Source organism: Chrysemys picta, chromosome 5, assembly GCF_011386835.1.
Source record: "Chrysemys picta bellii isolate R12L10 chromosome 5, ASM1138683v2, whole genome shotgun sequence".
Taxonomy (NCBI): domain Eukaryota; kingdom Metazoa; phylum Chordata; order Testudines; family Emydidae; genus Chrysemys; species Chrysemys picta.
Genome location: NC_088795.1, coordinates 87,036,034 through 87,055,792, shown reverse-complemented (window position 1 = coordinate 87,055,792; position 19,759 = coordinate 87,036,034). Strand labels below are relative to the sequence as shown.

The 19,759-nt window shown below is 41.0% G+C and overlaps 1 protein-coding gene across 9 annotated transcripts in view; it reads left to right on the top strand.

Moving 5' to 3' along the window:
* The window catches only part of MICU3 (mitochondrial calcium uptake family member 3), a 120,628-nt gene that overhangs the window by 18,625 nt on the left and 82,244 nt on the right, over positions 1-19,759 (top strand). For all 9 annotated transcript variants that reach the window (XM_042841925.2, XM_065598023.1, XM_042841924.2 and 6 more), the window contains exons 2-3: positions 12,131-12,284; positions 17,580-17,611. In XM_042841925.2, coding sequence (XP_042697859.2) covers positions 12,131-12,284; positions 17,580-17,611 — 186 coding nt within the window. The remainder of the gene's footprint in view (positions 1-12,130; positions 12,285-17,579; positions 17,612-19,759) is intronic.

The following is a 19,759-nucleotide window of genomic DNA, read 5'->3' as shown; positions in this document are numbered from 1 at the left end:
GGCAGGAATGAGATTTGTACACAGCAAGAGACCCACTCACACTTCTGATATTTCCATTTGAGTGGGGAATGAGGAGAGAGAAGTGAGAATAAAAGAGAATAATTTTACATAGAATAATTTACGCTTCACTCCTAAAGCACTTATAAAGTTACTCAACTTACAAGTGAACTGTTTTATACACAAATTGCCTCACTCACTATTGGAATACCACCATATTTAAGGCAAAAAGTGGTAGCTATGTAATAGCACACAGCAGTATTACACAATAGGACTATCCATCTTCTAAGACTTTTATTTTTCTTTTGTTTAAAGCAACACTTTAATGATTGATCCTAAATATAATATGCTTCCCTAAATGTCAGGTATACTGTACAAATAAATAAAATAAAAAAAGACTAAAATTTCCCCAAGGCCTGCAACAGTGTTTACATCAGTGTTTTTAGTCTATCTGCTCTAAATACAATACTTCTGGAAAGTGACTTTCAGGAACATAGAGGGTCATCTAGCCCCTAACATCTGTTTAGTAGGTGAGCATCATAATTTCTGGACATATTTTAGGTTATACAAAATAACTTTGATTTTGAGACTATTGTAGGCCCCATTTGAGAAGGTTGCTAGTTTTTCAGGATATGTTTGTAAGATATGCTTAAACATATGTCCCTTCAAAAAGATATTGCCAGAATACTATTTAATTTTCAAAATGGCCTTTTATTCTCCCTGATGTTGGTAACCTGACAGTAAAATGTATCTTAAGGGAAAACACTTTTCATAATGTGTGAACACTTGGCTGCTGTAGGTTTGCTTATGACTGCTAACATGAACTAATCCATTTTATAAAATTGCTGTGAAATATCTTTTATGCAGAAGTATGTGTGAGTGTTTTTAGACATTTAAAGCATGCCATTGGAATATGAGCAGGAACATCAATTTTGTCACTTGCTTTTTATTTTATTATGCTATTGCTGTGTACGATTCAGAATTTTCTAAGGGCTTGTCTACGTGTGTGCTTGTGTGTGTGAAAGAGAGAGAGAGAGAGAGAATCAGCAGCTTTTTGCTGCACCTCAGGTTACATGCAGTAGCCAAGCTGCAATAATAGCATGAACATGGGATGGTGTGCCTCTGTCAACGTACATCACTGGGTACACATGGGCAGCTTGCTGCATGGTGTTCTCAGAGGGTATGCTTCACTGCTGAGCATTCTGCATTATGGGATTTTTGTCACTGCATTGTGGGATGCATAGCAGAAGCCAGGCTAGTTCAAATTGTTTTAAATCCCATGATTCATCTGTCTTTGCCTCGTATTGCCTTTATGGGTGGTCTAGGGCCACTTTTGAATTACTGTCTCACCACTATGCTGGCAACCTCTGAAACACACAGACTGCTTGGGCTGCATTTTAGCACTCAGCTGGCAGAACTTGACTGGAGATTTTGCCTGCCGCATCACTGAACAGACGTAGCAGCTGGAGACTTTGCCTGCCACGCCACTGAATAGATGGAGCATCTTCAGTGGAAGATGGGACGTAGATGAGGAGGAAGAGAGACACCGAGGAACTGATAGTAGGAGAGGACTGGTTCCTGGAGCAGCTTCACAGCGTACAGTGCAGATTCTGAGCTCAGGTAACCGGAATGTTTTGATAGGAAAGGATTCACCTGCAGATCTGAGATAACCAGCAGTGGTGAGATAATTTTAGAATGGGAGGAAGGCAACCTTTTTGGAGATATGCTGTGCTAATCCTGGAGCTACAGTGGCATCAGAGCAGCATGTGGCGCACCCTATCTGTGGACAAGCAAGTCACAATTGCCATCTGGAAACTGGCCACCCCCAAGCGCTGCTGGCCCATAGTGAGCCAATTCGGTGTGGGGAGATCAGCATTGGGGGCCACTGTCATGCAGTTGTGTGATATCATAGAAGAGTTACTGTTGCACTGGGTTATAATTAGGTGTAAAGAAGCATGTTTTTAATGGTTTTAATGATTATATTAACCAATGAGACTGTACCTTTCTTTAGAAAATAACTGAAGTACAAATGGGAAAGGTTTATTAAAATTGATTTAAATCCCAGCTTTCCTCTTGGTGATTTAAATCAGCCCACCCTGTGGATGAATATTGTCAGATACCTATTGCTCTTATTTTGTGTCTTATGCCTGAAATTTGTGCTGCTTTACATCCAGCTGTTAACCCATGGAGGAGCGGAAGTGTTGGAAGTTCTTTGTGTAGTGTTTATGGACTCTGGAAGCACTACCTTGTGGCAGTCCTTGTTGTACTTATCTTGGCTGGCCTATTTGACATTATTGAACATTGAATTAGTGTCTTTGACATCATTAAATTGTAGAACGGGGTCGGCAACCTTCGGGATGTGACCTATCAGGGTAATCTGCTGGTGGGCCATGAGACATCTTGTTTACATTGACCATTTGCAGGCACGGCCCTCCGCAGCTCCAATTGGCCGCGGTTCGCTGTTCCCGGCCAATGGGAGCTGTGGGAAGCGGTGGCCAGCACGTCCCTGTGGCCTGCAGCTTACTACAGCTCCCATTGGCTGGAAACGGCGGACCATGGCCACTGGGAGCTGTGGGGGGCCGTGCCTGTGGACGTCAATGTAAACAAGATGTCTTGTGGCCTGCCAGCGGATTACTCTGATGGGCCATATGCCGAAGGTTCCCAACCCCTGTTGTAGAACATAATTACAGCAAGGTTTATTGTCTGCACAATTTACCTGTTTTTTTTTCAAGAAGAATATAAGGGAAGGAATACATTTTAAATATCAGTTGCGTGTTTTTTTTAAATCAAAAGAATTATGGCAGAGAATTGCATAACCTACCTATTTGAAACTGAATGATGGTCAAGTGTATAGACTAAATCAGACACTTGCAGTTCTTACCTGCAAGACCAAACTCAGCTGAAAGAAGAAATGATGAAGTACAGTAGCAAAAAAATGAAAATGACATCAATACAGCACATATAGATGGTCATTGGGTCAAAGGACACCAACTAAATGACTTATAGAAAGCTGTTAAGATAACAGCTATATAAACACATGAATAAGTTTGGACTAAAGAAAGATGTGTTACTGAGGCATTACAAAAATGAGTAGACTCTTCAGGGTCTGGGAGCTGACAGTGAGAAGAGGCTGTTGGTTTTAGGTTGGACTAATGGGTTGACCTGAATTAAGGTGCTTTATGTATATTCAACAATGTCTCTGATAAAGACTGTTAAATTACTAGCAATGAATTAAGACTAGTAGATTTACTCCTGGGGGAATTCTGTGCCCTACTGCACAATGCAGAATTTTGCAGAATACTTGGTCCTGCTTCAGTGTAGGGACCTGAATTAGATGACCTCTTGAGGTCTCTTCCGGCCCTCTGTTTCTTTCTTTTGGGATTAATTTTTTAAAAAGTTTAATAAAGAAATAATAAAAAATACGATGTTAAATGACGTACTGCTTGTATGTTACCAAATACCACACATGTCACAAGCTATCCAGTGCAATTATGCAGTGTGTCGAAGCTTCAAGAACATACTACAAATCAGACTAATACACAGCCAGAACATGTTAGGATGGGAATAAAAGAGACACACATAAGCATTCACAAATAGGCAAAAAGAGAAAGCGGGGGCACAAGAGATGGGAAAAGTGGAGATGTCAGGCATTGTTTGTGCTATCTCAGCAATTTTGATACATTTGAATAAAGAAACATTGTCCAAATTTCTTCAAATTTATTTACTTGATCTCTGCATGGATGAGTTACTCTTCCTTCACTACAGTTCAGACACATCTGAATACCACTGCTCTAGTCTGGGAACAAGCCTACTCTTCCATTTTTGTAGAATCATGGGCTTGACAATTTTTGCGGCCCTCAAGAATCAGTGTAGTACATATGTAACCTATGATATAATTTTCAGCTGAGGGTTGATTGCTGAAGCCAAGCATTATTTTAATTATTGTCTGTCTCTTTCCACAGTTACCTGACTGTTAGACAGTCCCCCAGCATATCCATCAGGGTCCCTTTTTCTTCAGTTCAGCACCAACAGATATCAGAGGACAAAGTCCCCAGCCCTACATTTCTATGATTCTATAACCTTCTCTTAGGTAGTTAGGGGAGGGCGTACCTAGGAACTCATTAGAGCAAGGATTCAAAGAGGCGGTACACATATGGTTGCTTTTTCTACCTCTCCATCCCTTCCCAAACAGGAAACAGATTCAATAAACCAGGGCCCAATGCAGGGCAACAAGGAGGAACGGACCATTAAGCTGTACTTATTGCAAGAGATTTTAAATTGTGGGCTGTTGCTTAGCTTTAGCTGAGAAGAAAAACAAAGCTTTGGCTTTGTTTCTGGACTAGGCAGAAGAAAGCCAGGACGATACATCCTGACACCTTGCAAATTGGGCCAGAAGGGAAAAGCTCGGAGGTGTGTGTGCCAAGGGCCAGGGTGCTTCTTTCCTGTTACCTTTGGCTATGGCTGTGTTTCTATAGATCTGTTTTCATGTGTATACAGAACAAGGTTTAAAATTAATTTTATCAATATAAACTGACCTTGTGCTGCTCCTGTGCTGAGCTGGAGAGTGATGGTATGGGAATTTTGGAGTGAAACTTGGAGGGACATGAACTGGAGGTTGAGGATTGGGGTGGTGGTGATATATGGAGAGTGGCCAGGCTCTCGGATTTTAAAATAGAGGTTTGTATGGGAGGAGTGAGCGCACTGGTAAGGAGAAAAAGTACTGGCAAGACATGGATGTCCATATGACAAGAGATCAGGTTGTCAGATGATGGAGTGTAGGCGGATCAAGAAAAGCAGTTTTATTCATATGAAACTTTAAAATGCTTAACTTTCTGGATATAAAGCTTTAGAGACTGTAAAGCTTTGAATGTGGATAAAAGCCTTTCCCTCCACCATCCACTTTTCTATTTCCTACCCACTTCCCCACCACACTAACCTATCTCCTATGGAATTGCTGAAGTCTCCAAAAGAGTCCTGCTTTGTAAGTCTGTCAAAGAAGGACTTCCCTCCTGCTGACCTTATACACCAAACCTATTTATATTTGTCACTCTTTTAAAGAAAAGAAAAAAAAATTACAAGAAATAACACCCTATAACAGTGCAGGACTCAACCCTGCAGAGCTTCCTGCTGGTCATCCAGGGAATTAGCATTCCCAGCTCAGGAGCACCCTCTGCAGGCCAGTGTCCCGCTTGCACTGGGCCCAAGTCCCTCCTGGACCCCACAGATCTGGGTCTCTCCTCCCCAGGGAACCCCCATCCTACCTCAGACTATGGCTACTGCCAGTCCTGATCTAGCCCCCGTTCACTGGGGCAGACTGCAGTGTATATGCTACTCATCACCCACAAGTGTGTGTGTGTGGGGGGGTGTTGGACCTTTGCCTTTGGCTGTCCTCTGCAACCCCAGTACCTTCTTTGGCCTTTAACAAGGCCTGCAGGGTTTCTAGGCTGGAGCTCTCTAGCTCCTCTAGCCTTCCCCCAGCCCTGCTCTAGTCTTAGTACCCTCTCAGCTTCCAGGCCCTTCCCTCTACCACTAGAGAGAGAATCTGGCTCTGGCTTCTGGCCCCAGCCCTCTTATAAGGGCCAGCTGGGCCCTCAGTAAGCCAGCCTCAGCCTGATTGGGGTGTGGCCCCCAGCTGAGGCTGCTTTTCACAATCAGCCCCACTGTTCCCAGCTGTAGCCCTCTCCAGGGCTGTTTTAACCCCCTGTTCCTCAGGAGTGGGGCAACTGCCCCACTACACACCCTAAATAAAACACCCAGGGATATTCAGAAACAGGTAACTTCATTAAAAAGAGTTGTTTGAAAATATGTTACAGTGGCAAAAAAGTATTAAATTTTCCTTACAAAAGTTATGTACTATTTTAAAAAATAAAAGATAAGGGGACCAAAACCCCAACATAAAAAAGCTATGACTGGGCTGACCATATAAGTCATGACGTGATGGTAAATGATGAAGGTTTACATGACAGCAGGCAACTGGCTGAGTCCCTTAACTGCTCAGTTCTAGATTTCTAATGTTTGGGGGTTTTATACTGTTTGTTTTTGGGTGTCAGTGAGACTCATACTTTCAACCTTAATATTTTGTTTAAAAAAAGATTCTTGTTTGTGAATAGAAAGGTTAATTTTGAGGCTGAAAGAAAAAGTGTTGTACATTTTGTTTGTTTGTTTTTTGGTAAATCCTATTAAGCGAAGTAGGTCAGCAGACGAGGTAAACCAGTACTAACCTGCTATTCATAAAATTGAGAAAGTACTGCTAATCAGAGATTCGTGACAGTGTACTTAAGGGAAATGGCCACATCCAGTTTTTAAAAGGCACAGAACTATAACATGATATAAGATCATTGTAAGTAGTAGACAAGATTGCCAAGAGGATTAGTAAACAGAAGTCTGAAAAATCTTTTTTTCTTTTATTTGTCAGAGATATGCATTCATGAAAGTTTTTGAAGATTGCCGATAATTACTAAGAGATTTGGTTTGGATAAGCTTTAAAAACTTCAAATAGAAATTGAAGTCTTTTTGACTCTTACCCCCCTACTTTGTCAACACCACTGTACTTTCCTTTAGAATTTGCCTGGCTTTTTGAATCTTCCTGAATGATCCATCTGTTTTGGTACTCGTGCTGCTTCAATAAAATTTCCCCAACTCTGAGACTTATGCGGTCAAAGGTGCACCAGAATGTACATGAGTTAAATAGACAGGGAGCAAGTTGTAGCATAACTAAGGCTGCGAGTTTGTCACGGAGGTCATGAAAGTTATGGATTCCATGACCTCCGTGACTTCTGCAGTGGCTGGTGCAGTTGGCTGGGGCAGTCTTGGGCCATCGCCCCTCCAATCTCCCCCTCCCCCCCCAGCAGCAGCAGCAAGAGTTTGGGTGGGGCACTCAGGGCTGGGGGTTGGGGTGCGGGAGGGGTGAGGGCCCTAGGCAGCGCTTACCTCGAGGGGGCTCCCCGGAAGCAGCGACATCCCTCGGCTCCTAGGGGGAGGCATGGCCAAGGGGCTCTGTGCGCCGCCTCCGCCTGCAGGCACCGCCCCCGCAGCTCACATTAGCCGTGGTTCCCGACCAATGTGCGGAGCTGGCACCCAGGGAGGAGGCAGCGCATGAACTCTGTGGCCACACCTCCGTATCTGCCTAGGAGCTGAGGGATGTCGCCACTTCCGGGGAGGCATGGGTAGGGAGCCTGCCATTCCCGCCAACCCCCCCCCTAGCAGCAGCACAGGTCTCGGGCTGCGCGCTGCCTCCCCCGCCCCCCAATGCCCTAGCACCAGCAAGGGTCCCAGACTGCATGCCACGGCCTGCCCCCCACCCCCAGCACCCACTGGGCCTCCCCCCTGAGAACCCATGGCACCCCCGGGCCGTCCCCCTCCCCAGGATTTAGTATGGGGTATATAGTAGAAGTCATAGACCAGTCACAGGTCATGAATTTTTGTTTACTGCCGGTGACCTGTCCGTGACTTTTACTAAAAATACGAGTGACTAAAATGTAGTCTTAAGCATAACTAAAATTGTCAGGGATGGGATCTTCTAATGACGGGGAGGATGGGTAATATATGCAGGTAATGGAGAACGTTGGGAGAGGGGATCCCTTTAATGAACTTTTAAAAAGGTTGGGTTGAGGCTGTACCTGAAGATCGGTCTGGAATTTTTTTTAGCAAACCTGTTCACCCATTCTTAATATTTAGAGGCTTTATGAACGAGATTAAGTGTGAAAAATGTATTGTGACTTGGTAAAGAATTGCAGAAAGAGTTGCTTTCTTCTAACACTGAACTCTGTTTAAATAAGGAAAACAATATGTATTCCTAAAGATATTATGTCTCTCCTTCACTATAAAGTGTCTGACTGGAATCTTTCCCAGACAAAATTCTACCTAGTTTCCGACTATATGTATAAATAAATAGTACACGAATACATAATAAATGAATCTATGAAAGCCAGTATACCAGTACAGTAAATTAGGCTGCTGTTATAGGCTTGTAGGCAGATGTAAAACGTATTTTGGTTCTAATCTAAAAAATGAAAGCAACTACATTCATATTAATCGGTATTGCTCTTAATTCACAAAACAAAATGTCTAAGTATTGCAACATATATAGGGTGAAATCCTAGTTCCATTGAAGACAGTGGCAAAACTCCCATTGACTTCAGTCTTCTTAGTGTATATGCAGTGCGCCCCAGGTGGCGTGTGACCAGGATTCATCTCCGAATTTGGTCCACTGGTTGGATCATTAGCCTCCTCAGCCCGGACCGGATACTGACAGGGAGTGCAATGTGAATTCTGATCCATGCCCCCCATTGACGTCAGTGGAACAAGATTTCACCATTGTCGTTTAAGATCTTGCAAGATCTTAAGTAGTGACATGAGTTAAATTCAAGCATGTCTTAAAACTTCCTTGCATACTGTGTGTCACTTTATTTTTATTGTAGCACTCAGCACTTAAGAAATGTTAAAGTATGTGTCTGACAATGCAGTAAATACAATTGGAAGTGTATCCATGGAAACATAAGCAACATTACTTGAGATGGTCAGAATTGCCTCAAAGTGCACGGAACCTCAACATATCCTCCAAGTACTGCACCTGAATAGAAAAGTATGCTAAAACTTCCTAAGTGATCCATTATCCATAGATCCTCTTGAGTCACTGTGATCTGTTATGATTATACTTGTTTAGTAAATTCTTAAAATGCAACCCTACTGTGAAAGATGACTGGGCAAAAATGGCACTTGTGCTTGTTTCCTGTGTGTATTCAGAATTATATCTGCTAATATTAGAGATAAAAATAATTGTCCACTCTCTTTAGCCCTGCAGAAGTTGCACAAACTAAGAAGGAATGAGCTGGATTCTCTTTTTTTCATGTGTATCATAAACAGAATTGTTAACTAAAACTCTGATTTCAGGGATAATCTGTTACATTTGTGTAAACGCACTGAAGAGGATGGTTTGCACAAATTTCACTGAAAGCGTAACCTGAATGCAACTGGTTTGCACGTGTATAATTTGAGAGCACAATTTGGCCTGCAGGATCTTTTATTACTGCTGATGGATGTCCAAGAAGGAAAGAACCCAGCTTTCCATTCTCATCCCACAGTAACTTTGCAGGGCAGGCAGTTAGAAAAAACATCTTATCCTTGTACATTTGCTTTGGAAATCATTGGAAAATGTTAAAACTTGGAATCCCAAAATGCCACAATTACAGTCACTTCTCAGGACTGTAATGTCAGTGTATATGTGATCTTAAAAAAAAATTCTTAGTGGCAGTTATGATAAACTATTACTTTGTATGTAGCAAACATTTTTTCTAAATTAGATTTGACTGTTTTGATATATTTTAAAATATATAGAAATGCTAATCTAAAATGTAGAAGAATATTTGGGCCTTCTGGAAAGAGCTCTGTGTGTGTGGTTTGCACTGCACAGAAGGGGTCTTGTTTGTCCCCAGAATACTACCTATTAAATATGCCTTACACACACAGGGATCTCCAGTAAAGAGGGATCTCCAGTAAAGAGGGTCAAGCAGCTTCACTTTCTTCATGGGAGGATAGTGGGGGACTGATAACCCTTGTAATGTTGGTTTGAAACAATGACTTATAAAAATAAAAAATATTTTGAATTGCATGATACTACTGTATGGATTATAGACTTTCTTTCAACCTAATAGAGTCTCTGATACTGAGAAATTTATTAGCTTGCTAATTTTGCAGTTTGTGAGTTGTCTTGGAGGTGAGAAAAAAGTGATTAGTTAAGAAGTTCACTTTCACAGAACTTGTTAACAATTGGCAGAAGCAAATACTTGATGCACTTACTGTTTTTTCTTCAGTAAATAGGGTCTGCATACAGTGTCTCCTTCCTCCTTCTCAATATGGATTATGGATTATTTCCTTCAGATCACAAAAAGTTTCTCACCTATTTTGCCAAGTGATAGAATAGCTTTACATAGCCAATTATTTTAACTTCTGCTAAGAACTGGGGAGGCAGCATAACAAGTGACTGCATACAGTCTTGCAAGCTAAATCTGTGGTGATACTTGTACAGGACCCTTGTGTAGCAAGTGTAGAAATTGAAAAAATTGACAGCAACTTCATCTAGATTGTCCCTAATGAGCTTGAATTTTTATTTTTATATGTATTTTATTTTTGGCTGTTTGGTTTGTTTTATTTCTGACCTACAGTCCAAGGTAACTCTTGCCATGTGTCCACAAAGGGAAATTTTCAACCAATTGTTGACACTCAGCCATTTATGAGCCCAGCCCTGCATCTGGTCTACAACACCAATTTAAACATTTAGTCATTGGGAGGGCTACAAGTCAGAGGCAGCTTGGTTTTATTTCACCCCTGTAGTTTTACTTGTGTGTTACTTTTTCAGGTGACTAAATGTTTACATGTTTGAAATCAGAACTCAAGAAAGCCTACATTTGTGACCACCCAGTAAACGTGCCTTTTCCTTTTAATCACTGAAATCTAAACCTCACCTTTACAAAGCTTTCTGAAAAAATACCTTCCATTTGTAGTTAGGTGGACGCTAACTGCAAACATCTCTTAAGCTTGTTCCCTTTGTTGGAAGTGTTTGGACTCCTCTTTAAAAACAAACTTTATGTGGCCAGTTTCTTGGGTGGTTTTTAAAAAAAAAGAACTACTGTTTAAGATCTGTTAATTGTTGTCTTTGACTTAATAGTTTCAAAATTGTTTAGGTGGCAAAACTAACTAAACGGTATGTCTGTGAAATGAATAAAAGGTTAGAGTGACATTATAGTTGTTTTGTTGCTTAGATATTGCTTTCTGATTTTTAAATATTAGTAAAAGTTAACTGTATCATTGCTCTTCATTTTTAAGCAGTTGTTTTTCTCTGCATTTGTGATGAACAGGTTGAAATACTAATTTTTCCTTCTTGATATTGCCTCCATAGAAGCATGTGTCTAGCTACATGGCCAAGGAATGTTTACAAGCAGCAGTTGGCAGTTAGGGGTGCATGTGCATGTCCCACAAAACCAATATTCTATTATCAGATTAAACAGTGCAAAACAGAAAAGAGAACCATGAGGATTGATATCCTTTGGGATTTTACTCTAGTTAGTTATAGAGTCACTTGATAGTAGCAATATGCCAATCAACACAAATACTTTGTGTGTGTGTGTGTGTGTGTGTGTGTGTGTGGTAGGGAGAGAGAGAGAGAGCGCTGAGGGGTTGGAATGTCCACCTGCAGCCACAGGATGAGATGAAAGGTCTTTGGCAGTATCCCAAGAGTTCAAGTACTCCACGCATTTACAAACTTCAGAACTTCATATGAAGTTATGCCATTTAAGCGGTTTCTTAACTTTAGAGGAGTTCTGTTTGTTCCTCACAAAGTATAGCAGTATTGATAGTACTAGCTATTGAATCCAGGAAATCCATAGAAATTTTACACCTGTAGAACCTTTTGCATATGAAATTGTCCACACTTGAACTTTACACATGGAAGTAATGAAAATAAATAGTATTTTCTTCCCTTCCCATTGCATGTTTTCTTTCAAACTGTCTTGTGTACAAGTTTTAAGTATTATCTGAAGTTTGATTCCAAAGCTGTCTTCCAGTTATAGTTAGACTTTTGTGAGTTTTTCAAACAAAGGTACCCTTGAACTTTTCTCTCCAAATACATAGTGAAAGTTTTCCTCTTGTCTGAGAGTAAGGTCTGGTCTATACCCCTGAGTGACATAATTATACTGATCTAACCCCCTGTGTAAAGAGCACTATTTAGACAAAAGAACTTCTCCCATCAACATAGCTGCCATCTCTCCGGGAGGTGGATTAACTAGACCAATATGGAAGAGCTCTCTCCCCTCTGCATAGAGTGTCTTCATTAAAGCACTACAACGGTGCAGTTGCATCAGTGAGGCAGCGCTGATGCAGCATTTTAAGTGTAGACTTGTCCTAAGCTTGCCAGTTTTAATGTCTAAAGGACGTTTGTTGTTGAAACTTACAGGGGGTTGAAAATAAAATTAATAGGACCCTGTTGGTAACCTTAGGCCCTTATCCTGCAAAACTTTTATGCATGCATTTAACTTTACACCTCTTCCATTTACAACTTGCTTTATAGTGAGTCTTGAAGACATTGGTGAATGCAATAGAACAACTTTTCCTTCATATTTTCTTTTTGTCTGTTAAGATCTCAGAAAGCAGATCAGACCTTGAAGATCTGGACCTTTATGCAACTTCTCGAGAGCAACGGTTTCGTATATTTGCCAGTTTAGAATTTGAAGGCCAATTATATATGACCCCACATGACTTCATTCAGTCTGTTACAAGTGATGCACCCAAACGTAAGTAGGATTTTTGTATGGATGAAGTTCCTGTGTTAAATGCTGATGATGCATGTTATCTTTCAACTTATTTTAAGTTACTGTTTCTGTCTTACTTGATGTGAAAAGGAACTGCTGAGGATCCAAAAGGAGAATGGAGAATTCCAGAATTCATTTTAATGGTATCCAGAAGGTTTGTAGGTTTTCCTCATACTGATTGCCCTTAAATTAAAGCCAATTTTGTAATTCCTTTTTAATCCCTTAGAAGTCTTTAGTTAAACATTTTGTATTGTCTTATAAAGTACACCTTGCATAATAGGCATGCAAAATTTGAAGTCCATTTGGACTAACAATTTCAATTCCAGCTTCTTTTTGAATATGCTAGTACTGCTGTAGAACTCTTGTGTCCTTTTCGGTATAGATAGTGCTTTTTTCCTGTGCACTGTCTAGGACAGTTTTGTATCGCAGTTTTCACCATTTTAAATTGTCATCTATTTTGTTTTTATTTTTTACTCTTTCAAGATTGTGTAAGGCATCTCATGACCAAAGAGCAAATAACACTCTGAGCAAGAACCTTAGACCCTGCGGGAATCAATTTTCTGCATTTACAAATTCACAGAAGAAGCTCCCTGATAGTTTATTTTCCACTTTTTCACACACATCTTTAGTTGGTTTGTTATAAATGTCAGTTTCAACACCAATAAAATAAATGCACAGGCAGACTGAGTAGTAGGACACAACATTACTATATATTTATTATTATAATATTTGTATTACTGTAATGCCTATGATCCCTAATCATGGACCAGCACTCCAGGGTACTAGGCACTGTATAAACACAGAACATTCTTAACTGGCTTGATTTTCTGGCGCTCAAACTTGGAATGCTGAGCTCTGGTGGCAACATTCACAACTCCTGGGGAAAGTGAATGCCTTGTGTTGCTTAGGAGTGATTTATGATAACTGACTTGAGTTGTTGTCAAAGTCCCTCTTTCTAAAGTCAACAGCACAAATTGTGCTGAAACCATCACCAGGGAACTGGCAAAACCAGTTAATGCAGCTTAAGTAGAGCTTGAAAGACTCTGTGCAGACTACAGTTTCCTTCCCTTTTCTCTGAGCAGCAACAGCACAAAAGAGGCTGCAGCTGTCTGAATCAAGTGATATCAAAACTGCTACAACTCTTGAAGTTTGCAGTGTTGTAGCCAGGTTGGTCCCAGGATATTAGAGAGACAAGGTTGGTGATCTTTGTGTAAGTTTGAAAGCGTGTCTCTCTCACCAACAGAAGGTGGTCCAATAAAAGATATTTCCTCATCTACCATGACAACTCTTGAAAAAAAGATATAATGTCCTTCCACTAATGAGGACTAAGTCGATGGAATACCTCCACCCTCTCAGCAGAGAGTAGCCCAGAGACTCCCATCCATTGCCAAGAACCAGCACATCAGCTGAACTTCCAAAACTTTGAAGTTTTGACCCAGGAAGCAGCATTTAACATTTTCTTTCTTTCTTGTCCCTCCCCAACCTTTCCCTGACTTAGAGGAAATAAATTGGAGCCCCTTTCACAATGCAGAGATGCCAATCATCCCTGATTTTCAGTAATCCTGGCATATACACAAACTATGCAGTGACAGTCTGATAGGAAGTAAGCTGCAGTGATTTTGAATGGGTTGGGGCACCACTGGATTCACCATCCCAGCCACAGGCTGTATGTTGCACTCTAACTGCTCTGTGTGGACCTTGCCCAACTACAGTAAGACACTCTAGGCACCTAGAGTGAGCCAGCAGAGTCCACACAGGACAGTTAGGACTCAACATGTAGTCAGAGGCTTTGGTGGTGAATCCAGTGCCTCAACCCCACTGACAATCACCGTTTAGACTCTCACTACACAGTTTGCAGAGAAGGAGAAGCCGGAGGGGCAGGAGGAGGCAGCGATGGTGGAGGAAAAGAGAAGAAAAATGACAGGAGTGAGAAGAGGACAAGGATCATCCCAGGAAGGAGATCCAGGCCTGGGTCTGGTCAACATAATAAAGAGTCCTAGTGGCATAGAAGGGCAGCTTTCCAAGGGTTGATCCTCTCCTTCTCCCTGTTTGGAAGTGGGAGTCAGGAGTGCAATGAGGAGTGGACCCAGGCTCCCCCCTTGACCTAGATAGGAAGGGGAGGAGGGAGACGTCCTGATTTCCCCACGGGGAGGCTAAGAGAGGGGAGAGGTCCAAGCAACCTCCCTAATTCCTCCCTTTTTTTTTAATTAACATCCCTAAAAGTCTCAGAGCAAGATTGGCATCTCTGACAACATCAAGTACCAGCTTTACATCAGGATTTAGGCGGCTACTCCTCTACCATCCTCCAAACAGACTAATGCCTCACTTTATATAAAGCCACCCACTTGCAACACCACTTTCAGATACTCTGAAGTAGAGGCTTCCCACAGTATAGCAGTAACACAGTACTCAGGGGTGCTGAGCACATGTATCATATCTTGAACAGCTGTTGCAGCTCCAGATCTCTCCAACAGTTCACTTTCACTCAGTCATTCTGGGAGTTGAGTAGTTTGGTGACACACTAGTTATCCAACACACTGTTAATTCCTGTCATTGCCAATTAAGCATGCTTCTTATAATCCTCCACAGTATAAATCATATGAGGAAAAAGAAATAGAGAACATTATCGAAAGCTTGGAAAGAAGATCACCAGACACTACTACCTCCAATCTGGTGCAATAAGCAGCCAGCTACCACACATGGATCCAAAATAGATAAACACAAGGATTTCATCCTCATCATAAGATCTGTAGTCAATAAGGGCTTGATCCTCCTACTATTGAAATCAGTGCAAAAGTCCCATTGATTCTGATAGCGTAGGATCAAGCCTTACATCATTCACGATCCATGATATTATTGCCAGTGAGGTGCATTACCTGATCTGTCGCAGAAGTCCACTTGGCTGATATTGCAAGTCCAGTGTTAGCTCTCCCAGGATATGCTATTGACATACACCAAGGGAGGAGAATCTGAAGTGGAGTAGCCGCTTTTCCATTCTGAGCTCAAATGCAGTAAACCTTATTTGAATCAAAATCCTTTGAATTCATGTAGTTAATCTCTGAGGCCAGAGACAATACTAATCTGCACATCCTGCTAATCTATAAACCCTTAGAGATGCAGTCAGACTTGCTTATTAACTTTACAAAACTAGTAGCATTAGGAGACTTCAGACCTGAAAGTAATTATTACAGGGATAGCGTAAGATTGTGTGGCTAAATGTAAGAGGATGAAATTAAGGTGGTAGTCCTGCTGTTTGAGTTATTTTAAAATTAGAGAGGGGAAAGGCTAGCAAATGTACAGTAGTGAGCATTGCCATGGCGGGGAAGGACTAGATGACTGTCAGGTATTAGATCTTTCCCATTTCCAGCTTCTGATTCCATGAACATTTGAGTTCTAATCTTTTACTCCCTCATTTGCTGTGTGGACTTTGGATGTGCTACTGGATTTGCTACGTGGAACACAGCTATTGTAATGTTTCTGGGTCTGTTTTCTTTTCTGTACACTGAACTAATATTTCACAGAGGTGTTGTGAGCATTTAATTAATTAAAATTTGTATATAGCTGTGAAGATGTAAAGTAATTAATTATTTGTGTTACTATTATTATTCCTACTGTTATCATTTTGAAGAGATTACTAGCTGTCTGCCCTGTTCTATTGAATATAGAATTACATGGAAAGATGACTTTTTGAATCAAAGATTAAATATTAAATAAAATCATGTCTTGCATTTTTTAATCTTTTTTTTTTTTTTTTTTGCTTTAAACTTGCGATGGATTTGGGCCTGTAAGGGCTGTTCATATATCTTATGGAGAACATAGGAGGGCAGAACTCACACTTAAACTTTCAGTGAATGAACACTAGAAGAGCCTTGAGTTTTGTCAGAAAGCAAAAATGCCCTTTGAAGAGTAATAGTAGTAGCTATTTACTTTTGCTATATAGAAAAGCTAATAATACTAGACCTGGATGAGATTTCTGGTAGAATAAATACAGCTATTGTGACTGACTTACCCTGGAAATCTTATAAACCCTGCAAAAGTCAAGAGTGTGTTTACTTCCTTTTTGATTAAACAGTAACTGAACATTGGATAATAGTAGTATGGTAAAAATGTGAAATATTTTTCATAACTAAACATTTAACTTTAGACAGTTGTAATAAAATTATAGTATAAAACAAAAGCTACAATTAGCTTTAAAATTATATTCCTATATTTCTAGTGAAGGATTGGGTTTATGAAATAAATCATAGTGTATTATTTGAAACTGTTTGTGAGAAGTCAAGCTTGTAATTCTATGATTTTTATCACCTGGATACATGTTTACACTTTCAAAAAAAAACTTTGGAAAGAGGAAGAAATAGAATTGTGTTTTGCTCTCTTTTAACTTCTGATCTGACTCAACAAAAATTATAGACAGCCAAATGCTGAGCTGTAGGGTTTGTGTGTGTTCACGTACCCAATGTAAAATTCCACTTGCTTGTCTAGAATGGCAAGCTTGCCATTCTAAACTAATCTCTCTTGATTGACAAATGTTTTCTGTTCAAAATACTCTTCTGTCCTTGCTCTTCCCCCTCCCCAAACTAATACAAATGCAAATGAGCCTATATCAGAATGACTTAACTTTTTAAAAGATGTACAGTAGAGAGATGGCTGTAATCCAGATTTAAGATTTTAAACACAAAGTTACGTGAAGAACTGTCCAGCTTGCTACATGTTTGGCTTGATAATACCAAACCTTATGGGGATAGTGGTGTTGTCACAGACTTTCTGAGGTATGAACATAACCAAGTTGTCATGTTCAAATCTCAATATGAGGAATTAATTAAATTCCATTGTAGCTGCTGTGTCTAATTGCTATACAATTCTGACAAAAAATTCCACGAGTGCAAAGTTAAGGTTGACCAGTGGTATCTCTTGCTCTTCCAGAACATTAAGTTCAGCAAAACTCTAACTTTGGAAAACCAGAAAATGGGGTTAAGGTACATGTCCGTGCAACCTTATCTCTGCTCTCCTGGAGCTGACAATAGCCACTGTGTGGAGTTTGTATCAACTACAGCTGCATTCACTGTTAGGTGTAGCTATATTGAATGATGGAGGTATGAATTGGAGAAGCTTGGCAGAGCTGTGATTGTAGTATGAGGTGATCTGGGGGCATGGGTGAGTCCATCTTCCTGACACCCATATATATGATCAAAAGAAAGAGGTTCATATGTACCTTCCAGGGGGATAAATCATTAACTGATTCCATTTCATTACATTAATTTTTCTCCCTCATTTCAGGTGCTAAAAAGTGGAAGTCCCTTTCAAAACAGGTGAGCAATAGTTCCTTCTGTATCTTGCAACCTTAGATTTCTCCAGATATGAGTTAAGTAAATATATGCTATAAACTTGCAACCACAAGGAGAAAGGATTAGGCAATTTTGTTTTTATGGGTGGGATTTTGGGTTTTTTTTTTAATAAATCCCAGATTTTTCAAAAAAAAAGCCAAAACACTGAGACACTTCCTCTTCTGCTTCTTGGAATGTCACAATAGTCACTTGATCTCTAGTAAAAGGATTGCTTGTTCTAATGCTTAATTATTCCTTCAAAGCCAAGTCTATGCTAGAAAATTAGGTTGGCCTAACTGTGTCACTTGGGGTGTGAAAAATCCACACCCTTTAGCAGCATAGTTAAAATGATCTAAATCCCCACGTGGACAGTGCTGGGTCAACGGAAGGTGGATTACCTAAGCTGATGGGAGAACCCTTCCCGTCAGCTTAGGTAGTATCTACACTAAAGTGTTACAGTGGCACAGCTGCAGCATTTTAAGTGTAGACAAGCCCAAAGCTGATATGGATGCTGTTCACTGGTCTCTAGCTGAATATAAGGCAATGAGTGAACAATAAAAGGAGCAGACTTGCAAAATTGTCTTAAAAATGTACTAGTTTGGGCACAAAATCTTCTTACCACTATTTTTGTGGTGGTAAAAAGTTACTTGTCCCAGTAAGTAGACAAATAGAATTCTGGAAGGTTTGATTAAGCAGCATGTAAAAAAAAAACATGAGCCTGTTCCGTTCTATGTAAGACTCCATGTTAATCCATATACCATGTACTGGGAGGAAGGAGTGAGTGAGACTAATTTTCCAAGATCCCATAGTCACCTAAAGCAGTGCTTCTCAAAGCCGGTCCGCCGCTTGTTCAGGGAAAGCCCCTGGCGGTCCAGTCCGGTTTGTTTACCTGCCCCGTCTGCAGGTTCGGCCGATCGTGGCTCCCACTGGCCGCGGTTCACTGATCCAGGCCAATGGGGGCTGCGGGAAGCGGCACAGGCCGAGGGATTTGCTGGCCGCCCTTCCCGCAGCCCCCATTGGCCTGGAGTGGCGAACCGCGGCCAGTGGGAGCCGCGATCGGCCGAACTTGCGGACGGGGCAGGTAAACAAACCGGCCCGGACCACCAGGGGCTTTCCCTGAACAAGTGGTGGACCGGCTATGAGAAGCACTCACCTAAAGGAAATAATGAGGTTTAGAAGTACTATGTATTACAATGGGGTCACCTGCCTACAGAACTCTTATGACATCACCAGGTTGCTGAGTTTGTCAAAGTCTACTTCTCCGACAGGCTAAATCTGCCTGTGGGAGTTGCCTTGGGGCTACCTGCTCTGTATTGATGAGAGGGGAGGGTACCCCTTCCACTGCTTTCTAGCTGCGCAGGAGATAGGGTGGGGGATGAGAGGCTGGCATGCTTAGTCTCTTCCCCCACTGCCATTTGTTTTTAACTTTGTAATTACAAAAATCAGGCTTTCAATGGTTCAGATAACTTATAGACATGTCACATTGAATTGTCTAATCATTTGAAATAACTAGCCTTTTCTAGTTCTCATATTAGTCATTCCATTCTAGAGCATCTTACTCAGAATTCAAAACTAATTGGGTAATTGAGTAAGGTGCTTTGATTTTATTCAGTCTTCAAAAGTGTCTCAACTGTGAGAAGATTAACCAAGAATAGAAACAGTATGATATGGCCCAAGTGCATTTTTTCAGATCAGGTGACCAATTTATAGTTGAAAGTTTACACGCTTTTAAGCAGGGCTGGACTCTGGCTTTTTTGTTGTCTTGTTACCTCCTCCCAGGATGCAGTATTTGCAGCTAAAAAAGATCCATGTGGGGTCAGGAGAACAAGCACCTGTGTTCTGACTTCACCTAGCCAGGGTAGAGAGTTTGGGGAACAAATGACTCTTTTCCTTCTACACCCTCTTAATGACTCTCACAAAACCATGAGGAGGAATGTCCTAAGGAGTTCCTTAATCTGACTGCAAAACTGGTTACATTGTAATCTACTCCTGCTGCTTCCCTGCCCCATGGCTGTGTGGAAGTTTATGAAGGCTAGATACACTGTTCTTTAAGTGTAATGGGTACTTGTGCTCCATCTCCTCCAACAGGTTGATGTCTTTGAGGGAGCAAAAGATACTTATTCCCTGCTTCTC